This window comes from Sceloporus undulatus, chromosome 7, assembly GCF_019175285.1.
Source record: "Sceloporus undulatus isolate JIND9_A2432 ecotype Alabama chromosome 7, SceUnd_v1.1, whole genome shotgun sequence".
NCBI lineage: Eukaryota > Metazoa > Chordata > Lepidosauria > Squamata > Phrynosomatidae > Sceloporus > Sceloporus undulatus.
The window spans coordinates 28,002,811-28,019,961 of NC_056528.1; the positions used below are offsets into that span (position 1 = coordinate 28,002,811).

General features: G+C 45.0%; 1 protein-coding gene across 1 annotated transcript in view; it reads left to right on the forward strand.

The window, feature by feature from the left end:
• Window positions 1-285: 285 nt before the first annotated feature.
• The window catches only part of HCN2 (hyperpolarization activated cyclic nucleotide gated potassium and sodium channel 2), a 39,222-nt gene continuing 22,356 nt past the window's right edge, over window positions 286-17,151 (forward strand). The window contains exons 1-2 of the mRNA XM_042479743.1: window positions 286-709; window positions 14,415-14,573. Coding sequence (XP_042335677.1) covers window positions 305-709; window positions 14,415-14,573 — 564 coding nt within the window. The 5' untranslated portion in view covers window positions 286-304. The remainder of the gene's footprint in view (window positions 710-14,414; window positions 14,574-17,151) is intronic.

A 17,151-nucleotide genomic window follows, 5' to 3' on the forward strand; every position in this document is an offset into this window, starting at 1 on the left:
TAAAGAGTTGGACTTAGATAGCAAACAGCTTTCTGTTTGAATCAACCCTTGCTTTGAACCCCTAAGGACTAGAATCTTGCTATTTAAGGTAAAATAGCTTGGTGGTAGAGCAGCTCCTTCGCATGCAGTTCTTATTATCACCAGTTAAAAGATGGCTTTTCTTCCAGATACCTTGGAAAGCCTTTGCCTGTCATAGCAATATGGGGCTAGATATATGAGTGGACTAGCTGAGGATTTATGTGGTTTCAATGTTCTTATGCATATTTTTGCTCTTCCCTTTTGCAGGTTCTACTGGGACTTTACTATGCTGCTCTTCATGGTTGGCAATCTCATCATCATCCCTGTGGGCATCACTTTCTTCAAAGACGAAACAACAGCACCCTGGATTGTCTTCAACGTGGTCTCTGACACCTTCTTTCTGACAGACCTGGTAATGAACTTCCGGACGGGCATTGTCATTGAGGATAATACTGATATCATTCTGGACCCTGAGCGGATCAAGAAGAAGTATCTGAAGACCTGGTTTGTGGTGGACTTTGTCTCCTCCATCCCTGTGGATTATATCTTCCTCATTGTGGAGAAGGGCATCGATTCAGAGGTTTATAAGACAGCCCGGGCCTTGCGCATTGTCCGTTTCACCAAGATCCTCAGTCTCCTTCGATTACTTCGGCTCTCGCGGCTCATCCGTTACATCCATCAATGGGAAGAGGTAAGAGGAAGTGGTTGAAATCATGGTGAAGTTGGCAAGCTTAACTTCTTGTGCAAGTTGGGAAATGGGAACTCTTTTGTTTTTTGGCCCAATGGTCCAAATTCCATGGCTCAATTCTGTGTGCATTTATTTGGTGGTACATCTCAGTGCACTGGTTTTCAGGCTGGCAGAGCATGAGCTCAATACCACATATTTGTTCAGAAGCATGCTGCAATACAACTGCTCTCAGTTTTCAAAACAACTTGGTACTGTATTCTTCTGTTCATGAGTAAGCCCCTGTGCAACAGCTGCTTTCAGATCAGCAAAGCTAATTCTATGGGTGTCCATTCAGGAGTAAGATGGAATGCAATTGCTTTTAGATCTGCCAAGAGCAGCTTGGTGCTTCGCATATCTCAGGAATAAGCCTCAGCTCCGCAGCTTTCAGGCCTGAAAAGCACAGCTTAGTAGTATCAGTATCTAATAAGGAGTAAGTCCCTGTGAAGTGGCTTTCAGACCAGTAAAATACAACCTCAGTAAACCCCGGTGCAACAACTTTCAGGGCTTCAGAAGGGCAGCTCAGAGCTGCGTGTTATTTTAGATTTATGGCCCAGTGTGACAGCTTTCAGGCCTGCAAAGCACAGTTTAATTCTATGACTGAAATGTACCATATATACTCGAGTATAAGTTGACCTAATGTATAAGTTGAGGGCAGGTTTTTGGGCCAAAATTATGGATTGTGATATGATCCATGGATAAGTCAAGGGTAAAACTTAGTGACATGTAACAAAGGATCTAAAGAGTGAAGCAAAGGAAAATGATGCCAAAAAACTTAAAAAATTCTAGCAGGCATAACATTAAAGGCTGGATGAATGAGAGAGTAGAGAGAGGGTCAGTGCTTTCAGGGTGGATTAAACTCTTACTGTTCATCAGGGGATGGTTATATATGAGTTAAAGTACAGTACTTACATTGACCCATGGATAAGTCAACTCGGGTTTTTGGGGTCAATTTTTTGACTAAAATTTCTACTTGTACATGAACAGTATGTGTAACTCTGCAAGCGCAGTTCCATGTCCTCCTATCACCACTTGTAGTTGCCCATTCCTAGAGTGGTTCCTACTGCTGTCATTTACTCTGGGGGATGGGAGGCAGTGGGAAGCTGATTCAGGTAATGGAGAAGAGCTTGGTTGGGAGAAGAAATGAGGGTGCACTCTGAAATGTTTCCTTCCCCTGGGAACCCAGAGCAACCAGATCTTAATGGATTGAATTGCCTTTCCTCTCACTCCCTCTTTCGGGTAAGAAGCAGCAGTAGTGCCTCTCAAGCTGTGGGGTGCTGAGTGGCTTTTGGAAAGAGCACACGATCAAGAAGAAGGCCCACTATACCCTGTCCAAAAAGGGCCTTATGCACGGACAAGTCACTAACAGGCTGCTTTTTGTGTCCTCTCAGGAGTAAGCCCCAGCGTAGCAACTTAGTATCATGCAGCACATTCTGGGTTATGCAACAGAAAACCAAATCTCAGTACTACATGAAAGTTTTCATAGTTTTAAATAACCTTTTGTCTCTGATTCCTGATCTAAGAACAGTAGAAGGTGCTTTCGGATTGAATGAAGAACACCCACAGGCCACATCTGGCTCACAGCTGGAGGTTTCCCTGTGCCTGCTGCATTTGCAGATTTCCTCAAGCCTTTTATAAACATCACCTGCATATACTTTTAATTTTCCTTTCCTGGTGCTTTTCCCTCTGCTATTGGGTTTTTAAAAAAATTCAGATTGTTTTATATAACCAGTGGCGTTTCCACTCTGCTTTTGTAGAACAGCCATGGTAGTATAACGTAGTATAAAAAGATGCTGAGAAGACTTCAGCCCTTGGATGTTGATGAACTCTGGCTTATGTCATTCATCACCATTGTCCAGGCTGACTGGGCTGATAAGAACTGGGGTTCTACAATGTCTGGGTAGGGATCTGCAAAACTAATGGCCAATATTCTACATCAGCCTCCCCGAGCCTTATGGAAAGTTATTCACCCACCCACCAAACACCAACAGAACGGACCTCCTTCTCTCCATGCAGCTGATGCCTGGTAAAGTAGGTTGGGTGGGGGAGTGACTATCATGACAGTAATGTCGCAGTTGTGACTAATTAGGGATTGTGAATATGGAATAGTTACAGATGAGTAAGTCCATAACTGTTGAGTAGTTAAGTAGCTGATGTAGATACTGTACTGGCCAATATTTTTAAAACTATATGTTTTTTAAACCTAGCTTTTCCTCTAAGTAAGTAAGGAAGGAAGGAAGGAAGGAAGGAAGGGTTGACTTTGCCCAAGCACAATTCTATAACATACAGTAGTCCATCCTTATCCATGGATTCGCTTTCCGTAGTTGCAGTTATTTGTGGTCAGCCACGATTCAAAAACATTACATAGTCCACCCTTATCCATGGTTTTGTCCTCTGTGGTTTCTGTTACCACAGTCACTTGTCTGAACATGTTACTGGTGTTGAGTTCAGTATATTGGTGGCTTCAGGCATCTGCTGTGGGTCTTGGAACTTATCTCCCGTGAATAAGGGGGGACTACTGCACACCTGGAAGTTTGAAGGCAGAGCTGGCTTCATTTAACTCAGAAAAGATCAATAGGAAACATGATAGCAGTAGTCAATTACAGCCATGCAGAAGATGAAGCAGACTTGTTCTCTGTAGCTCCAGAGGGCAGGAGTAGAACCAGTGGGTGGGAATGGCAGGGAAGCACTTTTCAGCTAAATGTGAGGAGAAACTTCCTAAATGGTACAATCTGTTCGATGTTGGAGCAGACTGCCTTAGGTTCCCTTTCGTTGATAGCATTTAACGGCACTGTGGCTGATTTAAAATGGTGTTCCACACTGAGAAGACATGGTAGATGATGTTTTGATTTCCCAGCTGGGGATACTGGGCATTTTGCCTCAAACTGGCATGACTCTTTATTTGTCCTTATCCCTATACAAGGAAGACTGAAGAAATTCATGGAGGTGGGGAGAAATCTTATCAATAAAAGCCTTAAATCTTACATTTCAGGAACTTCTGATGAGACCATTCACTCTCCTTTTTTTGTTGTTTGAAAAAAAGATGGGCGATTCTGCAGGAGGTCCAGGGCTGCAAAAAACAGATGAAGGGGGCATACATTGTCCATCATGCCGTAAAGGGTCCCACAGAGATGGAAAGTAGAGAAAAGGAAAACAGTGTTGTAATGGAGCCAGAGCACCGGGACAATTATATAAGGATCAGAGGTTGGTGGCCTTAACTGTGAGGGATAGGCTAACAACACAATCTGTCAGTCTCAAAGGTAGCTTTGCCTTAGAATTGCCATAAGTCAGAAATGACTTGAAAGCACACAACAAAAACAACAAAATTAAAAAGAATTTAAAATGTAGTTATGTACCTTTAAGTCAGCATCAACATATAGTGACCCTATCCTAGTGTTTTTATTCAGAGCAGGTTCACCATTGCTTTCCTTTCTAGGTCGGAAGATTATGACTGGCTGAAGGTCACCCAACTAGTTTCCATAGCCGGCCAGGGATTTGAACCTGGTTCTCTCAGAGTTGTAGTCCACTGCTCAAACCACTACACCATGCTTGGTCCTTAAAAAACATGTCATTAAACTAATTAAAAAGCAGTTTACAAGCAGTGCAGAACCCTGTTAAAAGCCCTTTTTTTCAGAAACATTCAGTTCCCCAAACTGATTGGAATAAAAGAAAAGTCTTTGCTTGCTGACAGAAGGATGATGAAAAGGAGAGCCATTCTCAATTCCCAAGGAAGGGAGTTCTGGTACCCAGGATCCCCTGGGAAGGCTTTGTCTCACGATCCGTCAAATATGCCTTTCAGAGCGGTGAGACTTAGGGCAGGGGCTATTCTAGCAATCTCAGGACTCAGGCAAGATGATATGGATGTGCCTTTTGTCTTGATCTGGCATGGTTCTCCAGACCTCTTTAGCCCTCTTTTGGGTTTGAATGGCAAGGGTTCTCATGATGACAGATGGGGTCCTTCCGCCTGAGCTGAAAAATGGTTGGGGCAGCACCTGTCAGCCGGCCGCCTGCCTCTCTCCAGACATCATCCTTCCTTGCTTCCAAGGATCTTGACAGCTGGCTGCTTGCACTATATTTTTCTGCAGAGCTGAGGAGCCTGCTGCGTTCACAAGGAGTTTTGATGGTGATGATGTAGTTTACCCTTCTTTTTCTAAACAAGGAACAAGAACTCTGCCTTGTACGATCCGTCCCCTTCTACCATGCACAAAAAAGATTTTGGTGGAGACAAGAACATAGCTACAGATACGCAGGTGATTTCCCCCCTCTTGCTGACAGTAGAGTTGGCACCGGTTCCTATCACTCCAGTGGTCTGGAGAAACACTCTGCAATGCAGAACTAAAATGCTCGAAACCCAGAGGACACAGATGTAGAGCTATGTCTTCTAGATGCTGGGTCCCTTCCTTGCCACTCTACAGATTTTGAGAATACCTCCTTGGTCCACATTGTTGTTGTGTACCTTTAAGTCAACACTGACTTATGGTGACCAGTTGTTGTTGTTGTTGTTGTGTGCCTTCAAGTCATTTCTGACTTATGGCAACCCTAAGGCAACCCTATCACAGGTTTTTCTTGGCAGGATTTGTTCAGAGGTGGTTTGTCTTTGCTGTTCTCGGAGGCTGAGAAACTCTCTTGTGCAAGGTCACTAACTCAGGTTCCATGGCCTGATCCAAACCCTGGTTTCCATAGCCATAGTCCAGTGCTCAAACCATTACGCCATACTGGCTGTCATCCTATGGTTTTCTTGGCCAGATTCATTCAGAGGATGTTTGCTGTTCCTTTCTGACAAGACTGAGAGTCCATGACTTATCCAAGGTCACTTAGTAGGTTTTCAAAACAATTACACAAACATTGAGGGTGGGGGTGGGAAGGAAAGCAGCTCAAAGGCCCCAGAGCTAATAAAACAGATGGAATCAGCTGGATGAAATGCTTTGGCAAGGAAAAAGGTTTGGAATTGGAGGTGAAACAGTTGTGGTGGAAGCAGCAGCCTCATGTCTGTTATTCTACAGTTGACATGCTACAACTACAAAGGATTACTCCCTCTTGGTTACCCATAGTATACTCACGGTGTAACCTCTGGGAAGGCAGGATCTTCTTGTACTTGCTGTTTGTGAAATGGTGTAAAACAAGTATATATGTACAGTATAGTCCTATACATTATTCTGTTCAGCATAACTTTATAGGAGTGTGCCCTGGACTAGAAAATTCAAATGGAGCTTGATTACTTCCTCCCTATTTTGGAATCATAGAGTTGGAAGAGAAACCACAAGGGCACTCTAGTATGGCCACTGCCATTAAGATGAAGCATTCCTGAGAGATGGCTGTCCAGCCTTTATTTAAAGACCTACGAAGAAGGAAAGTCCCCCTACATTCCAGCCAAAGCCCCTTTAAGGTCTGCTGAATTGCCCTTAAAACAAGGTGCACCCCCCATGCCTAGTTTTGCTTCAGATTCTCCCCCTCCAAGGTTTTACAAATTGGACTTCTGAATAATTCCAACCTGTTCTTCTGTTTTATAGCTGATACAGTCTGCAACATTATTGATGGAGAGAGCAGAAGTTTGTCCCCTTGACCTCCAGAGTTAGCCCATGCCTGTTCAGGGGACTTGAAAATGAATGTGAGCATGCTCCCAAATGGGCAGTTATGGGACAGATGAGAAGGAGCAAGCAGCAACAAGGCAGAAGCACTTTGGTTGGTGGAAATTACTGATCTTGATGGAGAGAGGGAGTGTAACCGGTATTGGACAGGGTTGCATTCTTCATGAAGGACCAAATCTATCTGAAGCTTCTTCTAGATTCACCTCTGTTGGACCTGATGGCTCTTGAGGTTTCTTCTAACTCTGAGTCTGATTCATCTGTCAACCCAACTTTATCCTAATAACAACCCCTCGGCTAGTTAGGCTGAGAAATAGCAACTGGTAACAGCCTCTCCAGGATATCATTCCAGGATGTCCTGCAAAACAAGAAATCAGTCTGCATCTGTTTCTGTGAGAGTTGCAACTTGGAGTGCAAAGTTATGGAAAGTTTGAAACCTTAAGCATTGGGCTTGGGAAGAGTTCCAGGAGGTCATCTGATCCAAGCCCCTGATCAGTGTTGGCATGTTGCGACTACAGCCTTCTGGGCAAATGGCTGTCCCTTTCTTCTTATCCTCCATGCATATTTCCGTCCTCCAGAGTCAGGTTTTGTTTGCGGAAATTTCAGAGCTAGAGGTGCAACATGGGCTTTTTCTGACAGTACCATCTGTGTAGTTGCAAACAGTTTACCCTAACTTCAGCCGTTTGTCATATATGTTCCCCTCCCTGAAAATATGCTTGGACCATAAAAATAAGAATTGTATTAATTTGCCCTGTATTGTGGCATTTGGGGTGCTTTTTTGTTACAGCACGCCTAACATATTGGGGCAAAAATGTCACACATTGTTGTCTCTTTAATTTAAGAAAATGTTTGGTAAATCCTTTGCAAAATAGAAGTTACTTGCTTAGTAGGCAGGCCTATGAGGATCAGTTGCCTCTAGCTGCAGAGAATCAACTACTATTTCTTGATGCAGACTGCCCCGTTGTCAAACAGTTCTTGCCTTCAATCATTTTCTCCTAATGGTTAGCCAAAATCTGTTCCCCTGCCCACTCCCTTCCTTTGGTTTTCTCTCCTGTAATTTCTTTTCTCTTGCGTCCTTTGAATTCTCTCCTCCTGGTTCCCTTCTCTTAAATTCCCTCCCATTTGGTCTCATCCTCGAGATTCCCTCCTTTTGCTTGCCTCAAAATCCTCTTTCCTTGCTTGTGTCTCCAAGCTGTGTCCAATTTATGGTGATCCCAAGGTGAACTTATCATGGGGTTTTCTTGGCAAGATTAGTTTACATTGGGTTTGCTGTTGCCTTCCTCTGAGGCTGAGAAAGTGTGACTACCCCAAGGTCACCCATGGTTTTCAGGGCTGAGTCCTAGTCTAACACCCAGATTGCTAAATCTTGCTGGCTTGTCTGTTGTGTGTGTGTGTGTGTGTGTGTGTGCGCGCCTTCAAGTTGCCTGTTGACTTATGGCAACCCCATGAATTTTATATGTTTTTTTTAGTCAAGGACTGCTCAGAGATGGCTTTGCCGGTTCCTTCCTCTGAAATAGAGCTTACAGCTCTTGATATTTGTTGGCAGTCTCCCTTCTGAGTACTAACCAGAGCTGACTTTGCTTAGTTTCCAAGATCAGACAGGATCTGGTGCCTTTAGGATATTTAGTCGGCTGACTCGCTCCTTGCTTCCTTTAAATTCCCTCTCTACTAATTCTATCCCTGTCTTCTTGTCTTTCCCCTCTGGAGCAACAGAAAATGTGTCTCTTCTCTGCAACAGCCCTTCAGATATTTAAGAATATTTGGAAAGGTAATAATATATATTCAGGGTGGATCAATTCAGGCCAGTGATGGGCAAACGCAAATGGTCCAGGGGCCCGTTTTCACACATAGACCCAGCATCCACTGAGTGGCACCTACAGGCTAAGAAATGCTTGGAGGAACATTAACAACCTCAAATGGAGAGGCACTTACTTCTGCATGTTTTTCTTTCCTGGTTTGTGGGTGAGGTGGGGAGACCCTTGCACAGTCCTCCCTGGGGACAGGAAAATGCATTTTAAAAAAGAGAGGGGACTCCACAGGTGGACATGGGTCTCAGACATGGCCTTGGCGCTGCATCTAGCCTGTGGGCCACATCTTGCTCACCCCGGATTTAGTGTGTTAGAGGGTGTTTTTTTAAAATTATGTAATATGTGTCCTGTCATTTTTATGGCAGCCTGGATACGCTTCCGACAAATAAATGGGAATGGAAAAGCAACTGTCCTCAGATGACCCTTTCAGCTGCATGCCTGACGGTGAATCTGAGTCTTTTGGGTTCTAGTCATGTGTGGGCCATTCTGTCACACTGAGCTTACCTCTAAGTAAAAGTCCATAAGGTTGCACCACGTAGCCCTATGTATTTGAAATGATACTTGAAATGTTTGGAAATGCAGCTGCCCCATTCCCATTTATAGTATAATCCTATGCATTCAGAATTAAATCCCTTCTATTGCTTCCAATTAAGCACATAGGGAAATGCAGCTTTCATTTGTTTCTTTTTATTCCCCCCTTCTTTCCTTTTCCTTCCTTCCATCCACCTATTCCAGTATCTGTTTTCTTTCTTTTTTCTTTATCCCTTCCTTTCCTCCATCCTTTCTTTATTTCTCCTTTTTCCTTCCTTCCCCTGTTCCTCCCTTCTTTCCTAAATATTTCGTTTTTCGGTTAGATTTGCCTCTTTTGTTAGATCTTCCCAGGATTGGGCCATTCCTTGTCAGCATCATGGCCAAATCTATGTTTCTGTCCCCATTAAGGAGGAGGGATAAAGTGTCAGACTTTGGGGATGTTCAGAGACATAGCCATGTTAGTCTGTAATATGAGTATGCAAAGGGAACTTTGCAGTACCTTTGAGACTGCTTGAGCGAAAGAAGAAGGTGTAGCATATGCTGCTTCCTCAAATGCATAGAGTAAATATGTGTCTTGGGGTGTTGTCAGAGTGTCCTATAGGAATCATGACCATGGATAAACAGCCTAGAAGTGCAGTTGCAGGACCATGGACAGCATTGAATCAGTCTTCAGGTCAAGGAGAATTTAAGAAACCTTTCTTACCTCTAAAATACAAAAATCTTACATATCAAAGATGGTCTGTTTAACAGTATTTCTATCCCACTTTTAAGGCATGTTTCTAAAGTAACTTTATAATCCCTTGGCAGATACAGCTATCACTTCAAACAGTGGTATTAAATTAGAAAACATTTTCAGAAAAGCATTTAAACAATAATAACACATTGGTATGCAAGTCCCCTATTGACTTATGGACATTTCATAGGGTGTTCTTTGGCAAGAAATGCTCAGAGGTGGTTTTGCCACTTCCTTCCTCTGAAATACAGCCTGCAGCGCCTGGGTCTCCCATCCAAGGACTAACCAGGACTGATCCTGCTTAGCTTCCAAGTGCAGACAGAATATTTAGAGTATTTAGGCCCCAACTAAATGGTTTCTCTGTGTGTATGTATTTGCAAGTCTATGTATGTGCACATGTCAATGTATGGTGACCTTGTGAATTTCACAGGGTTTTCTTAGCCTAGGAAGACTCAGAAGTGGTTTTGCTAGTTATTTCTTCTGAACTATTTACTACAGCTCGTAGTACTCATCTCCCATCCATGTACTAACCAGGGCTGACCCTGCTTAGCTTCCAAGATCAGACAGGATCTGTTGCCTTTAGAGGAGTGGGTCCCCAAACTGTGCCCTTTAAGAGATTTTGGACTTCAGCTCCCAGAAGCCTCAGCCATGTTGGCCAATAGTCTGGGAGCCTGGGAGCTGAAGTCCAAAACCCCTTAAAGAGCACAGATTGAGGACCACAGCTTTAGAGTATTTAAATCTCAGCTTAGTACTTTCAAACTAACTAATATTAGTAGGAATGAAACTCTTTAAAACCCAACACTTTCTAATTAAAAACAGATTAGAATAGAATTTTGTACCATCTTGGTTATACATTAAATAAATAATAAACAGATAAAATAAGCCTGCTTAAAAGGTATTAAAGGAGGGTTGAGAGATCAGCACTTCAGGGGGCCAAGGTTTCCATGCTCAGCTATGGAAATCCATTGAATGAGCTTGGCAAACCTCCTCTGATAAACCTAACCAGAAAAATCCTTGGCTAAGTCATAATTCGTAGTTGACTTAGAATCGTAGAATCATAGAGTTGGAAGCGACCACAAGGGCCATGCAGGAACTCTCAATCAAAGCATCCCTATTGACAGATGGTCATCCAGCCTCTGTTTAAAGACCTCTAAGGAAGGAGACTCCACTACACTCTGAGGAAGGAGTGTGTTCCACTGTCAAACAGCCCTTACTCTCAGGAAGTTCCTCCTAATGTTGAGGTGGAATCTCTTTTCCTGCAGTTTGCATCCATTGTTCTACCTTCTAGTCTCTGGAGCAGCAGAAAACAAGCTTGCTCCCTCCTCAACATGACATCCCTTCAAATATTTAAACAGGGCTATCATATCACCTCTTACCTTTCTCTTCTCCAGGCTAAACCTCCCCAGCTCCCTAAGCCTCTCCTCATAGGGCTTCATGGTTTCCAGACTCTTCACCATTTCAGTTGCCCTCCTTTGGACACATGGCTCCAGTTTCTCAGTGTCCTTTTTGAATTGTTTTACCTAGAACTGGACACAATATTCCAGGTGAGGCCTGACCAAAGCAGAATATAGTGGCACTATTACTTCCCTTGATCTAGACACTATACTTCTATGGATGCAGCCTAGAAGAAGACTTGAAGGCACATAACAACAAAAAGGAGTCAAACATATAGTCCTTGGTAGAGGTTTCCAAAAATGTGGGGGGGGGCACTGAAAAGTCCCTGTTTTCACATCCTCAGTCTTATTGATTTTGATGCTGATCTTAGGTTGAGTTTGAGTCTGTGACCCTCCTTATACTTTTAGATTCCAGTTCCCATTATCCCCAGCCATTATGGACATTGAAGAGGGGATACTAGGAGGAGTAGGTCATCTATACCTGAAGGGCACCAGTGCCAACACTTTGGGCAGGTTTGCATGGTTCCCAGTGGTTCTTCATATGACTCTGGTGCATAGAAAAGAGCCATCAAATAAAACTCAGCACTAATAAATGATTAAGTAAAAACTGTTCGGAAGCAGACAAGCGGACAAATAAAAGTCACACAGTCCAAACAACAAATAACCCCGGCGGCGTATTTATTGCGTATTGCGAGCTTAATAAAACATGCTGCTAAGTTTCAGAAGGGTCCTTTCATTGGAAAGAGATGTCTGCAGACCTGGAGCAGGTTGATAAGGATGATAAAGGGTTTGGCAATATTGAGACTAGAATCAGCATGTGGAGATGTGCATGAATTGACCTGCAGTGTTTTACTTTTCTTTATGGGAGGAGAAAGAAGAGTAAAATATTAGGTAGAGAAAGTCTTCTTCGGAAACTCCCACACGTCCTTCTTTCCCTCCTTAATGTGGAGAAAGCCCTGTCTGCGTATGACTTTGCTTGGAGTAAAATGAATAATGGCACTGCAGGGCCATATGGCAGGCTAGCCAAATTTTTCTTGTTTATTAGCCTTTCCTATGAGCTTTGGAGAGTTGGCAGTCAGGGGAAATTGGCCTTTGATTTGTCTGGAATGTCCAAATTAACAGAAGGGCTGGCTCTCTGGCTTTGTAAAAGAAAAATTACCTAGCCTTGAGATCCATCCATAACTTTTCTACCTTTAAGTATTGTTTCGGAATCCATAATAGCCATTTTATGAGTCATTCCATTGTCATTGCAATGCTATATAACTAAAGTTATATAAAGTTAAGTTCCCTTTTTGCTAAGAAAGCTATCTTGCTCTCTTCCTTCTTGGGCTCTGATTAAGTTAATATATTTTGCCATATTAACCGAGATCCTATTTCCTTGTTTATCCATTTTATTTTAATAGAGGGGAGAGAATTCTGCTAGTGCTTAGTAATGTATTGTAATGGCAGCTTATTGTGGTTTATTGTGAATTGTAGTTTACGTGGCACCAGAGCTCTCTTACAGAGAAGACGAAATCTCTCACAAAACTACAGTTCCCAAAATTCCCTAGCACTGAGCCAGGACAGTTAAAGTGGTCTCACACTGGATTATTGCTGCAGCATGTTTTGGACCAGAGAGAGATACTGTGTTATAACGGCTAGAGAATTGGACTGGGATATCCAGAAAAGGCATGTTCTAGCCTTTATTGACCCATGAAACGCCTTGGGTGACCTTGTACCAGTCCCGCACACTCTGTTTCTCTCAGCTTGGCCTACCTCACAGGATTGTTGTGATGATAATGTGGGGAGGACAAGAGCCACAAGCCCTTTGGAAGAAAGGCAGATATAAGTGTGACCAGTCATCATAGGTTTAAATCTATTTGCTCCTTCCAGCTAGAACATACCAGTAAGAATGTGATTTATCAAAACTTGCTAGTTTGATTGATGTAATGTATCTATGTGAGGTTGCATTTACACTGCAGAAATAATGCAGATTGACACCACTTTAACTGCCTTGGCTCAATGCTATGGAATTCTGGGAACTGTCGTTTTCTGAGACATTTAGCCGCCTCTGTCAGAGAGCTCTGATGCCACAACGAACTACAATTCCCATATCCAGTGCGCTCTGTCAAGAGGATGTCAGGATGACAATTGGCCCCTGCTCCTTCCGCGTTGACTATCCCTACTTTAGGTGTTGTATTTGCATGGTGTTCTACTTGATTATACTGAAATTCCCTTTGTCTATTTTATTTCTTGTGTTTTCTTTGTTACTGAAGGTCTTCTTTTGTTAAGACTTCTTATCATTTGAGATGCTCCCCATACTTTGCAACACCCAGACCTGCCCAGACGCTGAATTTTTAAAGCAATTTTCTACCCTCAGTTCTCTCTCTCTCTCTCTCTCTCTCTCATACACACAATACAAACATTTCTAAAAGCTGCAAATTGCACCATGCCCCCCCCCCCCCCCCATCCTCACAAACAAAACAAAACAAGCAAGAAAACTGGCTGAAAATTTTAACCTGGAAACCCTTTTTTCAAATTCTCTCGCTTTTGGTCCTCTGAAATATTTCTTGGAGGCTGCCCTGTTTCAGCTCACCAGATTCTACTTTGCCATTTGTAATTGCAATTTCATTTGGGTATTTTATTGTTCTAATCACACTGTCATTCTATTACATTTAATGAGTCTCTTGCTTGTTTTATTAACCACTGTTCTAAATTATATTGTAAACTGCCCTGGAGAATATCATGGTTTGGCTTCCAGACAATTAATTGTAAATTGCCCGGGGATGGACAATATGAGTTAGTCCAGCCATTTTCAGTGGGTTTCATTTTAAATTGCTTTATAAAATTCCCTGGGATGGACTTTGCCGGTTGGATCCAGGCTCAGTCCTACTTGGGAATTCTGTTGGTGCTTTCCAGTTGTTTCTGACTTATAACAACCCTAAGGCACCATATTGTGGGGGTTTTCTTATCAGAATTTGTGAGGGCTTGCCTTTGACTTCAGCTGAAGCTTGGTCCCAAAGTCATAGTCTAGTGCTCAGACCACTACACTTTGTTGGCTTTCCAATAGTTGTGATTATGGGTTCATTGTGAACCCTACTTAGTTATGATTTCCAATTGGATCCTGACATATTCAATGGAAGTATTTACTTAAGAATATTCTTAAGTATTTACATCCACTGAAATCCAAGGACTTAGCTGGTTTTGATGAACTTAAGGGTTTGCTCTAAGTGTGAATAAGTCTTTAGGAAAGGCCGTATATAAAAGAATAGCTACTGTTAAAGTTACTTAATAATTAACAATGAAATTAGTGAGTAATCAGATTACCACTAGACATCTGGTATAAATGAACAGTGAATCCAACAGAGCCACCCTCAGAAGTGTATCTGGTATATCTCTGCACAATGCAATGGCAGTGCTTTCCTAGTCTCCATGTGGGTGTGACTGGGTTATTCAGTGGAGGTATGTTGTTGTCATTTGGTTCGTAGTCCAAAAATGTAACTTCGCCAGTATATTGAAACAGAGATACTGCCCAACCCAAGCAGTGGTTCTCCAAGTTCTTTGCATTTTGGAGGGAACACTTCTTGGTTTAACACTCATATTTGGACATCTTTCTTCCTCTCTTCCTTCCCTCTTGTGCAGATCTTCCACATGACGTACGACCTGGCTAGCGCTGTAATGCGGATCATTAACCTCATCGGAATGTGCTACTCTGTGTCATTGGGATGGCTGCCTGCAGTTCCTCGTGCCGATGCTGCCGGATTTCCAAGCGACTGTTGGGTTTCCCTCAATAACATGGTGGTAGGTTTGCAGCATCTGTTTGTTGGGGAGTTATTGAGGGCCTCAGTGAGGACCAGAAGCATGTTTGCTCCCTGCTAGAGTCTTTATTGTGTTATTTATTATAAGTATTTGGAGTACTGGTAGTTTTTTCTACCCAGCTTCTCACAGCAACGTGCAATGAATCGAAATATAAAACCAAACCTAAAATTCTTTAAATGTTTTGTCGAAAATCTCCTGCTCCATTCCCACTCATGTCCCCTGTATGGGAATGGAGAAAACCTTGATGAGGACTGGGCAAATGACTTTAGCTCCTGCCAGTTTTATCTCACTTAGCTTTACTCTTAGCCCTCCAAATTCTCCCTCAAGGTTTCCATTCTTCCTCTTCTTCTTCGTGGTACTGCGAAACATACAAAGGGTTTCACTGCACCTGCGCAGTGCTGCTCCAAACCTACTGGAATCACTGGGCAGAGTTCACTGTGCAACATATTGAAACTTTTTGGCGGTAACTCGCCCACCCTGTTATAGGCCCCTGCCTTCCCACTCTTTCCCCAGTTCCTTTTTTCCGCCGCGCTAGCTGCTTCAGGGAACTTTCGCTTGCTTCGCTTGCTTGGAATCACTTTCGCTTTTTGACCTCGACTGTACTTTGACCATTCTTTGTCTCCCGCCCCTGGTAACTTCGGACTTTGGACTTTTGACCTCGTTTTGGATTCTCCTCTGGTTCGACGACTTTGGAAATGCCTGAACCTTTCAAGAAGTGCGACATTTGGGGGCAAGGTGCCCGTCCAGGACCACACTCCTCCTGCCTCTTGTGCCTGGGCAAAAACATGACACCAAGGCCTGCCTGCTCTGCAGATCCCCATCCCAGGCCCGGAAAAAACCGTGGGTCCCAGCTCACTTCGGCGATTGCCCTCGGCAAGGTACAAGAGGGGGGTTCACGGTCGTCCTCTGTCCCGCCTTCCGTGCCCCCCACCTCGTCTCGGGCCGTGTGTCCAGCGTGACATCGGGGAGAGCCGCCGTTTCCAGCGTGGTGTGTATCCGGCCGGGACAACTTCTTCCACCACCCCCGATGTGGCCCGTGGCTCCAAACCGCCCCAGCGCCACCAACGAACCCTCCAGCGCCCCATAAGTCTTGGGGACTGAGGTCCGCGCCGGCCTCCAAACCGAGGAAGGGATCGGAGGGCTCGCGTTCGAAGAAGGCTACTGAGCCAGAGGTCCATCTCGCCTCGCCTTCGTCCTCCAGGCATCGAAGCATCTCGCCACGCTCGGAAGTCTAAGGAGCTGGCTGTGTCTTCGGAGGGGCAAAGTCTCCAAGACCTTCCTCGTCGGCAGCGGCTGCTGTCCTCCTCGACCTCCCGGACAACCCGTTCTTCCCAACGGAGGAGCCTCCAGGCCTGGGAAGAAGAGGCACCACGACAAACCGGTTGTGATCCTGCCCCAAAAAAGCCCAAGTCCTCCAAGGATCGATCCACCACCGACCCACCGAAGGCGAAGGAGAGAAGCCTCTCCGTCCAAGCAGGCCCCGCTTCCACTTCGGCAGCTCCTCGCGATCCGGAGCAGACGCCGGCAGGTCGGAGACTCCGGTACCGGACACCCACCGCCTCTGCCCACCATGGACTTTGTCCACGGGACGGACGACACCGAGCTCCCTCGCTCCCCAGGAACCGGTCGCCCTCCCATCCTGCAACGACGACAGGAAGGCCAGCCCCGCGGGCATGAGATTCCTGACCTCTTCTTCGACACGCAATCGGCCGGTATTACGTGTCGGTTTCGGAGGAACGAGCAATAAAGGAGTTCACTAGACTGAACCCCATCCTGTAGACCAAGGCACCCCGTCCAGATCGATCGCCGACCGTCTGTCTACGAGAGGTCGCCGTCTCCACCTCGCAGGTGCTCGCGATCACTCAGCGGACCTTGCTCCACACCCGCCCGAGATCCCAGGTTAGAGTGACGGACCCCTCTCCTCTGACCTGGACTCCGACGACGAGCCACTGCTTCCCTCAGATGGTGTGGACAGCTCCAACGTCTGCACCGGGATGCCCTTTCATCAGCCCAGGCAACAACTGACTCTGACAACCGATGCATCCTGGAGGGATGGGGTGCCCCACTGCTCGACTTGTCGTCAAAGACAGGGGTCGCACAAGAAAGCTCCTCACACATCAACGCCTTGGAGATGCTCGCAGTGGAAAAGGCACTGAGGGCGTCAAGTTCGCTGTCACAGGAAGGGTGGTCCTCCGAGGACGGACAACCCAACCGTGATGTATTTCAATAACAAGCAAGGGGTACCATCCAGGAACTGCTGACTCACGCTCCGCATCTGGGATGGTGCATCCAGAGGTGCGTCCTCCTCCAGGCGATTCCCTTCCGGGGAGGCAACGAGCTGGCAGATCGCCTCAGCAGATCTCCATCGGGTGCCACGAGTGGAGGCTCCATCCCGAGACGGTCAGCGACCTCTTGACCGGTGGGGAACCCCCGGATCGACCTCTTCGCGACCAGGTGGAAAAGCCACTGTCCCCAGTTCTGCTCCAGGAAGGATATGGAAGATCCCTCGGAGACGCATTCGCTTTCCTCTGGAAGGGGGAGCTCCCTACGCCTTCCCTCC